Here is a 14611-nt window from a genome sequence, read left to right on the forward strand (position 1 = left end):
TTGTCTCTAATCCATACAACATCTCAGGTCTCACCACAGTCCTATAAACTTTCCCTTTCACTCTCACAGATACTCTTCTATCACAAATCACTCCTGCTATCACTCTTCTCCACCCACTCCACCCTGCCTGCACTCTTTTCTTCACTTCTCTAACACACTATCCATTACACTGTTGACCCCAGGTACTTAAACTCCTCCACCTTCTTCACCTCTTCTCCCTGCAACCGCACCACTCCACTGCCCTCCCTCTCATTTACGCACATGTACTCTCTTACTCCTACTGACTTTCATTCCCCTCCTCTCCATAACGTACCTTCACCTCTCCAGGCTCTTCTCAACCTGTTCCCTACTCTCACCACAAATCATAATATCATCCACAAACATCATAGTCCACGGAGACTCCTGCCTGACCTCGTCCTTCAACCTGTCCATCACCACTGCAAACAGGAAAGGGCTCAGAGCCGATCCTTGATGCAGTCCAACCTCCACCTTAAACCAGTCTGTCATTCCTACTGCGCACTTCACTGCTGTCACACTGTCCTCATACATGTCCTGCACCACCCTCACATACTTCTCTGACACACCTGACTTCCTCATACAATACTAAACAACAAAATTAAACTAACAATTCAATAAAAAAAAATTTTTAAAACATGTTAGTTTACATACATGTAATCGTATGACCAAAACAAATTGTTTATATTGATGTTTGTATATGATACGGTTTATATAAATTTCCAATTAATTTCCATAAATTCCTTGGAATATTTCCAAAATTCCCCATTAAAAGTTTTGCAGCCCTACCGATGACATCGGTTCTATTTCTCGTTTTTTTTCCTACGTCACAGTGTTGATCTGGCTGATTGTTTTCCATTTTTTCTCTTCTTTCACCTTCACGATTCTCTATCAGTCTGTTTCCAATGCTTCATAGTGATTATTCATTAATAGGCCAAGCAGTGAAAACAAGAAGCCTTCAGAAACGTGATAAGAAGCTCAAAATCCAGTAAATGCGCCGATTTTTGCTTCGTTTGAGCAGCTTTGTGACACGAGCTGCACTGTTGAAGAAAATCGGGTCTCATAGTTGGATAGTAATTAAGCGGTTTCACTCTGAAAGCAATCTTCGAGTGCTTTCAATGACTTCAAATGTGGAAGTGATTTCCCTACCAGATGAATTTGCTTTCCCCAACGCTATGCTAACATCTCACACGGATTTCCTCTCTCTCCACTTCCTTCCTCTCCATCTCCTTTCACTCGAACTGCTTATGCGATTACTCGCTTTCCGTTTCCTGCCTTGGCAATCTTTAATCCCTCATCTGTGCATCCTCTAACCATTTCTGTCCTCCTTCTCTTTCCTCCATTCTTTCAACCAGATGCCCTGGGTGGAGGGGAATCTCTGCTCGGTGGTCCCCTACTCTCTCATTCCTCATCAGAAGTTCAGGTGCTGCCTTCCCCAATGTCCTCCACTCCTGCACAATCTTTGGAGCAGTTCATTCCGGCTCCACTGGCCAGTGCACAGATTCAGTCCGGTAAGACAAACGCTCTTGAATGAGACGACGACGGTTTTCTGAATACAACATTTCCGAATATAACTTTTCTAGTAAAGGTGTATCTTTAATTCTAGGGTTCATTTATAAACCTAAAACTTTATGGGCAGTTGGTGTTGATCAATTTTCACCAGTGGTGGACGAAGAACACAAACTAAAAGTAAAAGTAAAAATAAATAAAAGTAAAAGTGTCCTTCTCAACTTTCACTTGAGTAAAAGTACAAAAGTATTTGCCTTCTAATGTACTTAAGTATCCAAAGTGTTAATGATTTATTACAACTATAATGATCCTATTATCATGTTTGGCACAAGAATTTTGCTTAATCAACTCGGTTTATGTGAAAAGACTCTGTGACTTTCAGCGCACCGATGTATTAGACAGGTGCGGCTTATTTATGATCAAAATAAAAATCTTTGTCAAATTCAGTGGGTGCGGCTTATATTTGGGTGCGCTTAATAGTCCGGAAATTACGGTACTTCCGATGGTTCCACTTGCCGATCTTAAGATGATACGAGCGATACGACAAAATTGCATAACAAAAAAGTAGATACTGATGATGGGAGGGGCTTTTTGTAAAAAAAAAAAAAAAAAAAAAAAAACTGCTCCCAGTTTTCCACCAGGAAGTAATACAGCAATGTCATAAACACTTCTATTGTAAAAAGGCATCAATACAGCACAAATAAACGTGTGGAACCTTTGCAATCTAGTGCAGCTTTTTCTATTCAGGTTGACCTTGCTCTTCTTGTTTCAATTCCTACTACCTGTCACTTTCATTCATACTTTCTATCCTTTGTTTCTTTCTCATGCTCTATTTTTTTTCCTTTCTGACTCTTCCAAACCCTCTCCAGCGCCGGATCAAAACCCGGACAGCCAGTTTGACCCCATTCCAGTTCTCATCTCTAAAACCCCCAGCCAAGGTAAGGAACAGGAACGGGTCACATGCCTCCTGATTTTTGTCCCAACAATCTTCCAAAAACCGAAAGGAAGAGGCCTACTAATGATCTTTAAACTAATTAAACCGTGCTGCAGGTTAGACTTTTAGATGGGTTGATGGTTATGAGGTGAACCCAATCCTCAAAGCTTGAGGAATTACATAATGGACAAAAGTTTGTGGACACCTGAACATACACTTTGGAATATACCATTCCACAATTGGTTCCCATGTGATGTTATAATAAGCTCCACTCTTTCGAGAAGAATTTTGACTAGATTTTGTGGAGATTTGTGCTCGTTTAGCCACAAGGGGGCGTTAGTTAAAAAAAAATCAGGTACAGATGTATTCGAGGAGGTAAGGTGAGTTGAGGTGAGGAGGCCTGGGGTGCAGTCAGCATTCGTAGATCATCCACTCCAAGCCATGTAAAGTATATCTACATGGAGCTGGCTTTGTGCACTGGGACATTATGAAGAGACAATTTCATGTTACCTCATCCGTCTTATACAGTGATGGGCCTCCATCTTTGCGGGAACATTTTCCGGAAAGTCCGGTGTCCCAATACTTTTGTCCATTTTCTGAACGTTTGCATTCCCCTAATTACATATTAGAACAGAGTGTTTGTTAATTAACACCTTCTGACCAATCAGAATGAAACATTCATCAGCGCTGAGGTATAAAAGTATGTGTGAATAATTAATACAGACGTGAGCAGCGATGCGACCGGAGCAAAAACGTAACGTCTTCCCACTGTAAAATGCTGTAGCTTCTCGCAAGGAACCTCCACTTACCTTTTCTCTTTATTTTTTTCCCCTCCCTCTTTCCTCCACAATCCTTTTGTTGCAATTACACCTCCCACCCTATTTTTGCTTGTTTTGTTTTGTTTGTTTTGTTTTTATCTTTCACTACTTTTTGCCATTTTCTCTTTATCATATTTTGCGCACACGCATCTGTTTTCCTCTTCTATCTTTCTATCTATTTTCCCCTTCTGATTCCTCTCTCTTTTTTTCTCTCTCTCTTTCTCTCTCTCTTTCTGCCATGTTCTAGGTGGTAGCAACAATGGCAGCTCAGAGGCCAGTCTGCCCAATCTGGCCTGCTCCCTGCTGCTGGTGGACCAGCTCATCGACTTGTAGAAGACACAGAGAGAAAGAGAGAGAGAGAGAGAGAGAGAAACAGAGAGAGAGAGGGAGAAAAAAGAGAGGGACAGAAAAAAACTTGCAGGGAAAATGTGCAATCCGTGAACAAAGCTATAGTTTAGGTTCTGAATGAAATGAGATCATTTAATAACGGATTCCAAAATATCGTCTTATGGACGTTCTCCTTGTTCTCCTTGTCCTCCTCCTTGTCCTTCTCCACCTCCCTTGTCTTTCTCTTAATCACATTTACTGTTGTTCATCTTTTTTTTTTTTTTTTTTTTTTTTTTTTTTTAACCTTCTGTTGCATTATTTCTATAAAAATCCATCATGCTGGATGGCGTAGTGCAGGACAGAGCTAGATCTGTTCCACAGTGAGGACAGTACAAGAACTTTTTCACTTCATAAACTGTAAATTAATTCAGAAATGGAGCTGAACCGGTGGATCCGTCGGTTCAGAACCAAGAACGTGCGTTCTACTGATCATCCCCCCTCCCCACACACTTTTTTTAGTCCAAAGATACACTATGCTATGTGTAGCTACAAACACATACAGTGTTGTACAGCCGCCACATCATGGCCGATTTTTCCTTTCGCGATTGTGCAGACTTTCACATAGCGTGCACACTAGGGGGCAGTGTTGCGCGTACGAAATCGCAAAATCTCACAACAACAAACAAAGCCTCATTTCTGGATTTTGCAGCGTGGAAGGGATTCAAGAAGGAAACTACAATATGTGATAAAGCAGTAGTTTACACCCACTTTTTTCTTTTTTCATGTTCCTCCAGATCTTCGTCCACCTCTTTCCAGAAATGGCTTTGTATAAACGCGTGTAATGTCATATCTGTTTCACATTTGCTCTGGTTCTGCTATGGGTCTGGTCCCAACCCTAGTGCGAGTCCTAACTGGAAATGCTTTCGATTCCCAACCGATCAGCAACATCGTAATTCACTAAATGCTGTGTTGAGGTAATGACTGTGGGTTAACGCTGATATGTTTACATGCCTCATCACCAAAGTATAAATATCAGCATTTATCCTGCTACTAGTCCAGTAACTCCTTTCCATTACAACATGCCTCGAATAATCTCAGAGGCCACAAATTTGATGGTTAAAAGAAAAGGGTAAGCGTATACAATGGTCATGTTTTGCTCCATACTATATATATGTATATAGTTAGTGGACAGCTGATCATTTCGGTATGTGCTTTTTGAACATCCCATTCCACATTTAGTCTCTATTTGCTGCTATAAGAACCTCCACTCTTCTGGGAAGATGTTCCACTAAAATCTTTTGGAGATTTGAGCTCATTCAGCTACAAGGGTGTTTGGTAAAGTCAGGAACTGATGTAGGTGAGGTCCTGAGGGTGCAGTCAGTGTTCACATTCATTCATGTTCAATAGGGTTCAGAGCTCTATATAGCAGGAGATCTTCCACTACATATGTTCATGGAGCTGAGATGTGCACAGGGAACAGGTTCAGGTTTTATAGTTCATTCAAAGGAAAATTACAAACGGAGTTATATACAGAATACAACTCATTGCATTCTATTCGACTTCACAATCCAGCTTTACAAAAGCCCAGAAATCCGCACAGGAAGTGCACTACACGTGAAGTCTCTCTCTCCCTCTTCCAAACATCAACTTCTACACATATCTGCTTGCCAAGATCACAATTATAACCAAGGCTTTATGTAGTTTTGTATGCACCCAGCCAGTGCAGGTCCGATCCCGGTTACTCCGAGCTTTGCATGTGCAATATCGTATTTTACCGACATATCAGCAGAATCCGCTTGCAATATCGAATCGCTCGATGTAGCTACGCCGCTGCGTATGCGCTCCGGACCTTTAATGCGATCGGAGATTAGAAATTCAGCTTTATTGCTGTCCTCAGGACGTGTCATTTATTGCGTTTCGTTCTGCCTTTTCAGGCGTCCGGTCGTTCTTTCGCTTCTGAAGCTTTTGGTTTTAAGCTGATTTCTTATGATTTGTTTCATCAGTGTTGTGTTTTTTTTTTTTTTTTTTTTTTTTATAAAGGTGTTACATTAGATAGAAATAAATAATTAAAAAAAAGCTGTAAATATGGAAATATAAAAAGATTTGAGACAACTTAGTTAGAATATCAGTCATTTATCTCGTTCATCATAATCACAGTTTTAAAATAGTTATCACTTTTATTACAGTTAATAAAGTGCGTATTTTGTGTTTTGTTTTTTGCATTTCTGAAGTGCAAAGATCTTAAAGCTGGTCTTATCATGCTTTTTTTCCTACATATTCATCTGGTTTTTATGCTTCTAGAGTTTCCAGAGATTTTTATACTTTGCTGGGGCTTTCAATCATTTTTTTCAAAAAATGGCCTCAAAAAACGATTGAAGGTGATTATATTTTAACATGTTTTAGTGTCAAGATGTTGACAAATGAGACAAAAGGAGGGACTTGTGTTGCAGTGGGCGTGGCTACCTTTTATCAGGCTCTCGTGGCTAAAACTGAGGACATGGAATACGTTGCTTCAAAGAAAGACATTGGTAGATTTTGTGCTTCTCTACCACCAGTTGGTGCATCCAGTGGTTAAAGATTTATGAAAAATGATTCAATCTGGTCTTTTATATCTTACAATCACTTTCCCACACATAAACCTTTATTTTCTTTCATGCTGTGAGACTTTCTCTTTTTTCCTGTCCTCTTTAACCAGGCTAATGATGGAATTGTCTTCCTGAGGTCGCCTCACGTCTTTTCTTCTTTACCCCTCACCTGCCTCGTGTTGCCTGAACGAGTTTTAGTACACAGCCGTCTATCGTATATAACGGTATAATGAATATTACACACAGAAAGGGTGTTGCATTTATATACGCAGAGCATCGAGCACTATTTCAGAGTACAGTTTTCCCAGGACGTGTCGTTGCAGCAAAAAAATAATGATTGCGTACACTATAGGGACAAACGTTTGTCGACACCTCACCTGTTTGAGTCTCCTAGTTCATGTCAAGGGAATATTTCAGGTTACTTTATCCAAGGACAAAGGTCCAGTACAATTGTTTGACTTTGTGGAAACGTTTTGTGGAACGAATCACTTATTGATGAAAAAGCCGGGTGTCTCAAAACATTTGTCCATTTAGTGTCCCAGAACCAGAGCAGTACCGTCTACAGACTGCTAATGCACTGCTGTAACCTGAAATAATTTTGACATATCAAATGAAAGATTTCTTCTTTTTTTTTTGTCTGTTTTGGTTGCAAATATGATCGTATTGTTCGTGTGATTCTGTACATTTCTGTAGTAAGCGTTTTCAATTCTCGTCAGACTTCTAGCAGTCCTCGTCTTGTCGTATCTTCTGATTGTATGCGGGTTGTAATGTGGCTGACCTATGCAACAATCCTATTCTCACACACACACACACACACACACACACACACAAGTACACAAGCACGCTGCACCATGGCTCAATGCTAAGCCCAATGTTTTTTTGTGTTGCTGTGTAAAGCTTTTTCCTTCTGCTCAGCATAATACAAAATACACAACACGACCAACACTTGACCCCGCGAGTGTTTTAGCAGTCAGGCTCAGATGTATTATTTCTCCGTGATCCCTTCTATTTTTTATGAGACGACGATGAGAAATCTGAATTTCCGAAATGATTGAGATGCTGAATAAACTTGTAAATGTGAACAGAACATAGTGTGTATGTCGAATTTGTCTCTAGAGTTGTGTAGTGGTGCACATGGTGCGAGGTTGCGGATGTAATGACGGTCATCTTTTTCTGGCTTTTGTTACGAGCTGAAGATGGTGTTCACACTGACCATGTTTACTGAGGTCTGAATTCGAGTGCAAATGTTCTGTGCTTTACTTTCCAACAGAATTGGTTTGGCTTCAGACTCGCTAGATTCTAGGTTCTCTCGTCACGAACATGCTTGAAGAGCCCCTAGACCGAGTGCGCACTCGAGCACGAGTTCATGTTTACAGAAATTGCCATACTGTACAGAACTCTGACCTTCTCCTATAGGCAGTGGTGAGCCTTCAAGGCCAGCAAGGTCTTCACTGCTGGCCTAAACTCGCAATCACTGACCTTTGTCCTGGAAAGTCCGAGCTCGCGATCCGCATCTGTAGCAAACTGCACAAGCTCAAATATATTAATCTATATATAATCGCTGTTTTTTTTCATCCTGCAACGGCTGACAGAGGAGAAGAAATTTATTTGGTCGCAGATACATTACAAGGACATATACAAGACGGACTTTTCAAGAAAAGCTGGAGATCGTAAAGAAAAGGTCGAAAGGTTCAAAACGGTTGTTATAGTTTTTTCCACGATGTGTTTTATTTCCTTTATGATTTGCACAAAAACACACATTTGTCTTCATTTAAATCCAAAAGGAAAACCGTAATGCGCTGAAAAAATGCAAGGAAAACTCGGGATCATTTTACGAGGTTAAAACCGATGCAGCTGTGGCTACAGTGAAAGGAGACGTGTTGAATCTGTGATGCAGCGCTCTGTTTATACTGCACTTATATTATAATAACTATGCTTTCAACAGCCATCTGATGGTATTAAGAGATGGCTTGATTTAGGTAGGACACCACTGAAGACCTGGGCGTGAAACGCACAGCCCACCATTGCCTACAGGTGGTCCCGGGTACCACTGCGTGCTTCTTGGTCAACGTTAAACCTTTTAAATTTCTTAACTATGCTCTATTTTGGACTAATCTGCCAGTGTAAAAGCCCCTCAAGTCCAGGTCATAATTCAGCCCTATAGAGAGAAAACCGAGTCACTTGGAGGAAGCTGATTGAGACTGCGAAAGGCTTCGGGTGATCATTCCACTGCATTAAATATTGTTTAAGTAAAAAATTGTTTTGTTTAGTTTTTTTAATTCCCTAGCTTGTCTTAAGCATTTCTTTTACAAACCTTAATTAATTTCCCTTTTCCCCTCTTTTTTTTCCCAGTCTTCCTGAAACTAACATTTAGATTTTTTTTCCCCTTTCTGGTCACCATAGGTTCTATATAAACAACCGTAAAATCAGACTTGACAAATGATCATATATCAATGTAGAAACGGGTAACAAATACTACTGGTGACAGTCCTATTCAAGCCACAAGAACAAAATACGAACAATGTCCTTCCAGAAGATATTCCCTTACTTGGTGTTTTGATGATGGTGATGATGATGGTGGTGGTGGTGGTGGTGGTGGTGGTTGAGGGCACTGCCTAACACATTGCTTTAGTCTCTGATTCGTTCGATTGCAATGTACTGAGTGTGAAGTCCAGTGTGTAAAAGTCAACATCATTTCCATCCTCGTCAAACCGCTAACTGGGGGTGGGGCCATCCTGGAAGAGACCACGCCCATCAGGTTAAAACATATTTCCTCTCTCTTGCATAATTTTCTCATTTAAGGAAATTGGGTATTTTTTTATTTGAACTATTTACTATAGTTTGTTTTATTGAATATCACAAAAAGGGCTGCAGCTATCGATTATTTTAGCAATCAACTATTAATCAACTACCGATTAATCCATCTATTAATCGAGTAATTGGATATAAAGTTTTTTTTCTTTATTAAAGAGCAATACTAAATATACAAGAGAAAAGAAGACAGGTTTCTTAAAAGTAACAAGTAATTTGTTTCTTTTTTTTTCTTTTTTTTTTACAAAAATTTACATTTTTTACAGTGTAATGAAGTAACTGGATGAGGTGTAGACTGAGAATTTGTTCAAAAATTAGTCCTTGTTTAGACGTGTAGAACTGTAGAGTCGTAGTCTGCTGCTTTATTAACCTTTCCTACATGCGCTACCCTCTGTCCACAGTCTGAAGGTAAGAGTTTGCTCCGTATCTCCGTATCTGTATCTCATGTCTGACTTTGCTTTTCCTTGTTTTATACATACATACATACATGTACACTCTATGGCCAAAGGTTTATGGACACCTGAGCATAAGATTCGTGCGTACCAATACATTCAGCCACAAGGGTGTTAGTAACGTCAGGTACTGGAGTAGGTGAGGTGAGGAGGCCTGGGGTGCAGTTTTAATTCGTCTCCAAGGTGTTTAATAGGGTTTAAATAGGGTCACGCAAGATCTTCCATGTAAAGCACATCTTCATGGAGCTGGTTTTGTGCACAGGGGCATTATCATGCTGGAACACGTTTGGGTCTCATAGTTTAAGTGAAGAGAAAGTTTTATACTTCCGCATCCCAGAGACATCCTGTATCCCTTGACTCAAACTTTTAAAAAGTCAGGCGTCCCAATACATTTGTCCATACAGTATGATATTATATATACACACACACACACACACACACACACACACACACACACACACACACATTTATTTTTATTTTTTCCATTTGTGGAAACAATGCTGTAGTCTTTTTGTGCTAGCTGTTGTTTGTGGGTTGGAATATAGCAGTGTTGTAGCTTTTTGGTGTTCCTCCATAGCGTTGTTGTGAATTGAATATACGTGTGTATTCTAGGGGTGTGACGGTGCACGTATTCGTACCGAAATTCTTCGATACAGGGCTTTCGCAATCCTTTTTACGTCCAGAACATTAGTTGAAATCTGAGATCCCTCAGGACGTATCAAGCGGCGAACCACAAGTTTGTTTAGTCTCCGCCTTTTACTTTTGAGGACGTTTACTTTTTTAAATTATTACTAAAATTGAAAACGTACACAACAACGCCAGGGGTATAAAAAAAGAAACTAGAGTTAGTGCAGTGTCACTGTGGCGACTCGCTCCGTACAGTAAATAAGATTTGTTTTTCACATGCATGAAAACGCTAAAGAGTCCATAGCGCTAGCGTTAGCCGCTAACCAGGAAGTGGCTAGTGCTATGGAATCTTTAGCATTTTATGTCCAGCTTCAAGAATTTCTTTTAAAAGGAGAAAATCCTGACAATTTCTCATGTCGAGGTAGTGAAAGAATGAAGGATGGAAGGAATAAAGACATTTGTTAAAGTGTGCTGAAATAAGTAGGACAGTTAAGTAGATCATATCTTTTGAAAATTAAATGTAAAACACACAAACACACTTATATACACATACACATACACTTATATACACATCTGTATTACCCAATGGGGTTTAACAAATGTAAACGATTTAATTAATGTTTTCATTAATTTAATCTAATGAATCAATTTAATTTGTGCCAATTTTCTTCCCCCATGACTTAAATACCGAGGTACGTACCGAACCGTGAATTTTGTGGCCCGTTACACCCCCTAGTGTATTCATTTTCTTTTTTTGTTTCTTTATTTCTTCTTTCGAAAATAGTTCATTCGTTTGGTCTGTGTTTGTGTTCTAGACCAGTCAAAACATGTGCTCCTTAGTTTGGAGCTACAAATGTTACTAACATGTAAAGGAAGTCTGTTATATGGAAAATTGTTCACGTGAAGGCTTTCTTTACATGTTATCTAACTTAGCTATGTAGCACGCGCTACATGTCTTGACTGATCGACTACATCTGAGGTAAATATAAGATAAAATAGTTAAATCAGGAAAGTGTCATCTGACATAGCATTCATGTGACATATAAGTATCCGCACTCGATACTCATTGATGTCATGTTTTCTTGTCTTTCTGTTCTCCAGAAGCCAGAGAGGAGACTAACGGCTATGACACGCTTCTAGAAGGTGGCGATGCAGAAAACCCAACTGAAGACTGGATGCACTCCAGCGATGAAGACGAGAAGACTGGCGACGCCAGGCCAAGCGAAGCCTCGAGCCTCGACTGCAGTGGATCTAGACCGTTGCTGCAGGACTTTGATGATGACGAAGAACAAGACCTGGATGCTTCAGGAAACCTCCAGACATCCTTCGACCTTGAACCCAGCGACAGCAAACAGTCGTCTCTGATTACCACGGACCTGCTGGTCCAGCCCCCTGATCCGGACGTCTTCTCCAAAGCGCCTTTTCACGTGTCTCAGGAAGCCGACTGCAACATGGACGTGTTCGCGAAAGCTCCGTTTCCTCGTCCCGTGGCTCCGCCTCAGCAACTGGACGTCTTCCTCCAGGCCCCATTCGGAAAGAAAAAGGAAACACAGGGGACAGTTTACACTCATCCAGTCGCACAGTCTGGGACGCAGCGCTCCAACGTGGTGCCTTTAAATCACGCAAGCCACGAACAGAGCGTCCTCGATCAAGTGGCCCCGTTGCCCTTTCGACCTCAGGCTTTAGCGAAATACTCGAGACATTACGAGGGTCCCGAAGTTACCTCTGACGATCCGTTTCTCTCCGCACCGTTTCATCGTAAAGGACCTCAGGAGAAGCATTAAGGTGGGACTACGTTCTATTCCAATCGTTGATGCATCCCTTCATTTCAGACGATTGTTGGAAGGATGCATAAAATCGTCTACTGGAGAATACGAATGCTAATGTGAAAACGAGAAAACCGCGTGCCAGAGCGAAGCACGTACTTGCTGAGGCGTTGTCTCGAACCTGGATTGAACTACAGCGCAAACCCAAATGTCTGTATTCCACGCCTACCTCGGTTTATTCCAATGCTGAGCGATAATGTTGATTTATTCATCGTTTTTCAGATGAGTGTACACTTGACCCTGAAAAAGGGGTGTCTGCTGGAATGTAAACCTACTTGGTGCACTCTCTTATTATATTTACACTGGTGATGGAAGAATTCCCACCGATGGAGAAGTTCTCGCCTGAGTGTTTATTGGGCTACGCTTTGGTGGTTGCACAAATTGATCGAATAGCACTAATATCATCGGTTCTTGCTTCCTGACATGGATTTTTTTTTCACATGGGTTTAGCAATTTTATTATTATTATAATCATTATTAACTTCAGCACGACCTGAACACGATGAAAACATCCGGAGCTTGTACCCCAGGAATGCTGTGTACGAGGCAGGGCTACTTCCTGGATGAGACAACTCTCCTCGATAAAACATCTCGCACATCTAGAGACAATTTGCAGTCACCTATTCTCCAACCACAATGATTTGGAGAGACGGGAGGAAAATGGAGAACCCTGAGGAAACCTAGCATTTCTGCCATTTCAGAGTCATTTTCCTTTCAGGATCTTTCACATGCTGGATTTTGAATCATGTGCATAAAAACTGATTGTAGTTTGCGATTAAAAGTGACACCACGCCGTCACGTGTCGATGCCGGCACTTAAGCTATTTGATGATTGTACAAACGATGATCGCTGAAATCCGACAAATAATCGCACTCCAGAAGACCGATTCGTCCACGTTGCCACGTTCGAATGTGGACATTACGCTCCATAGTATTGCGCAGTTCATCACTTGAACACATAAATATATACACATCCAGTGCTGTATTTCTTCAGGGGATCATAAGTTTGGGTTTCAACCCTTGGTTCCAAACTTTCTGTCTGTCTGTTCATTTTCTTTTTTCCCTCTTCGACTTTGTCAGTCATTGTTTGTGTGTGTGTACCTTGAATGCAACGGCTTTGCCTTTGGTATAAACCTGACACTCCTTTTGTGGGAAAGTGATGTTATTTAGGAGGTATTAAGGTGTGTGGAGACATGAAATGTATTCATGTTTGAACCTTTTTGAGTGTGTGGCTTTCCAGTCTTCAACCTTTTTTTTTTTTCCCCTAAAAATAATGCAAAGAGGTGTGTGTTGAGTGTGATGCATCTTGTGTTTTACTGTATGTAAGGAATTAAATATGACTAGGCATGCTGTTATTGCAATAAATAAATAATCATAAGTATCATGCTGCGTGTTTTATTCCTGAAGGACAAATCCTCACAGACAACCATCCATAAAATTTAGTGGAAGGCCTTCCCAGAAGAATGGAGGTTTTTAGCAGGAGGACATAAGCCTGCAGTCGGGTTTTCAGACACCATTTATTGGGAAATAATTGTGATTTATGTACATCCTTATCGCTGGTGTTGGATCTGTGATGATCGCAAATGTTGAGTTGCTCAGTAGTTTTATAACCACAAATGACTATAAACCTGTAGAAAAGTCATTACTCATAATCTTACACTCCGGAGCTCATGTTAGTTCTCACTCTCCAGTGTTCTGTATTGTTTAAAGACTATAATCACACTCTTGATGTCACCTAAATGAGGATGGGTTCCCCTTTTGAGTCTGGTACCTCTCAAGGTTTCTTCCTCATAACATCTAAGGGAGTTTTTCCTCGCCACAGTCGCCACGGCTGCTCATCAGGAATAAATACACATCGATCACCTTAACTGGTAAATTCTGTAAAGCTGCTTTGGGACAATGTCTGGTGTGTAAAGCGCTATACAAATAAACTTGACTTGACTGGCTATAGGGTTTGGAACCATAAAAAATAAATAATGCATTCAGTCATTTATTTGTACATCCATCTTCAGTAAGTGCGTTATTCTGGGTGCGTGTCAGCACTGGGCAAGGGGAGGGGGTAATATGAGTTTGATGCGAAATGGTGGTAGCTTCTATTATTTAGTCGTTTCTGTACTGCAGCTACGTCTTGATTTGATGTTTATGAAGAAGGAAGGGTGAAATACATGTGAAATACAGTACGTAATCAGTACATCAGGTAGTATTTACGATTCTAGCATGTGAGTCTGCAAATAATGTGCTTAAAAAGGAAAAGTGAAGTGTTTAGTGCCTATAAGTTTGTTTCTTATCATTTAAAGTTTATCCGTAGTGAGCCAGTGGTGACTGTGGCAAAACTCCCCGAGATGGCATGAGGAAGAAACCTTGAGAGGAACCCCATGGAACCCATTTTCTTCTGGGTGCCACCGAATATCCTTTCATTACAGTTCCCTCATTGTTGTTCAGCGATGGGTCGTTAAACGCAGAACTGTTCATGCGCATTGAGGTCCTGTAGACTAGTTTCGATTTATCACAGTCCGAATTCTCATTCTCAAAGTTCTTGCTCAGGAACTTCATGGATCGTTAGGCTGTTAGGATGTAGAACCATCCTCAGCTGTACAGAGTGTCTTGAGTTGAAGAGAACTCCATCCAAAGGTAGAGCGTCGGGATGAAATGGGCAGATCCGAAGAGCATGTTAGGACATGTAGACTGTAGATCACATTACAGAACCAC

General features: G+C 40.7%; 1 protein-coding gene across 8 annotated transcripts in view; it reads left to right on the top strand.

The window, feature by feature from the left end:
• Window positions 1–13280, top strand: part of aak1a (AP2 associated kinase 1a) — a 39708-nt gene extending 26428 nt beyond the window's left edge. For 4 of the 8 annotated variants that reach the window (XM_046871030.1, XM_046871032.1, XM_046871033.1 and 1 more), the window contains 3 exons: window positions 1371–1526; window positions 2394–2462; window positions 11180–13280. In XM_046871030.1, coding sequence (XP_046726986.1) covers window positions 1371–1526; window positions 2394–2462; window positions 11180–11862 — 908 coding nt within the window. In that variant the 3' untranslated portion in view covers window positions 11863–13280. Of the gene's footprint in view, window positions 1–1370; window positions 1527–2393; window positions 2463–3523; window positions 4882–11179 lie in introns of those variants that run through there. The other 4 variants (XM_046871034.1, XM_046871035.1, XM_046871037.1 and 1 more) reach the window with 3 other exon arrangements.
• Window positions 13281–14611: the final 1331 nt, after the last annotated feature.

This window comes from Silurus meridionalis, chromosome 17, assembly GCF_014805685.1.
Source record: "Silurus meridionalis isolate SWU-2019-XX chromosome 17, ASM1480568v1, whole genome shotgun sequence".
NCBI lineage: Eukaryota > Metazoa > Chordata > Actinopteri > Siluriformes > Siluridae > Silurus > Silurus meridionalis.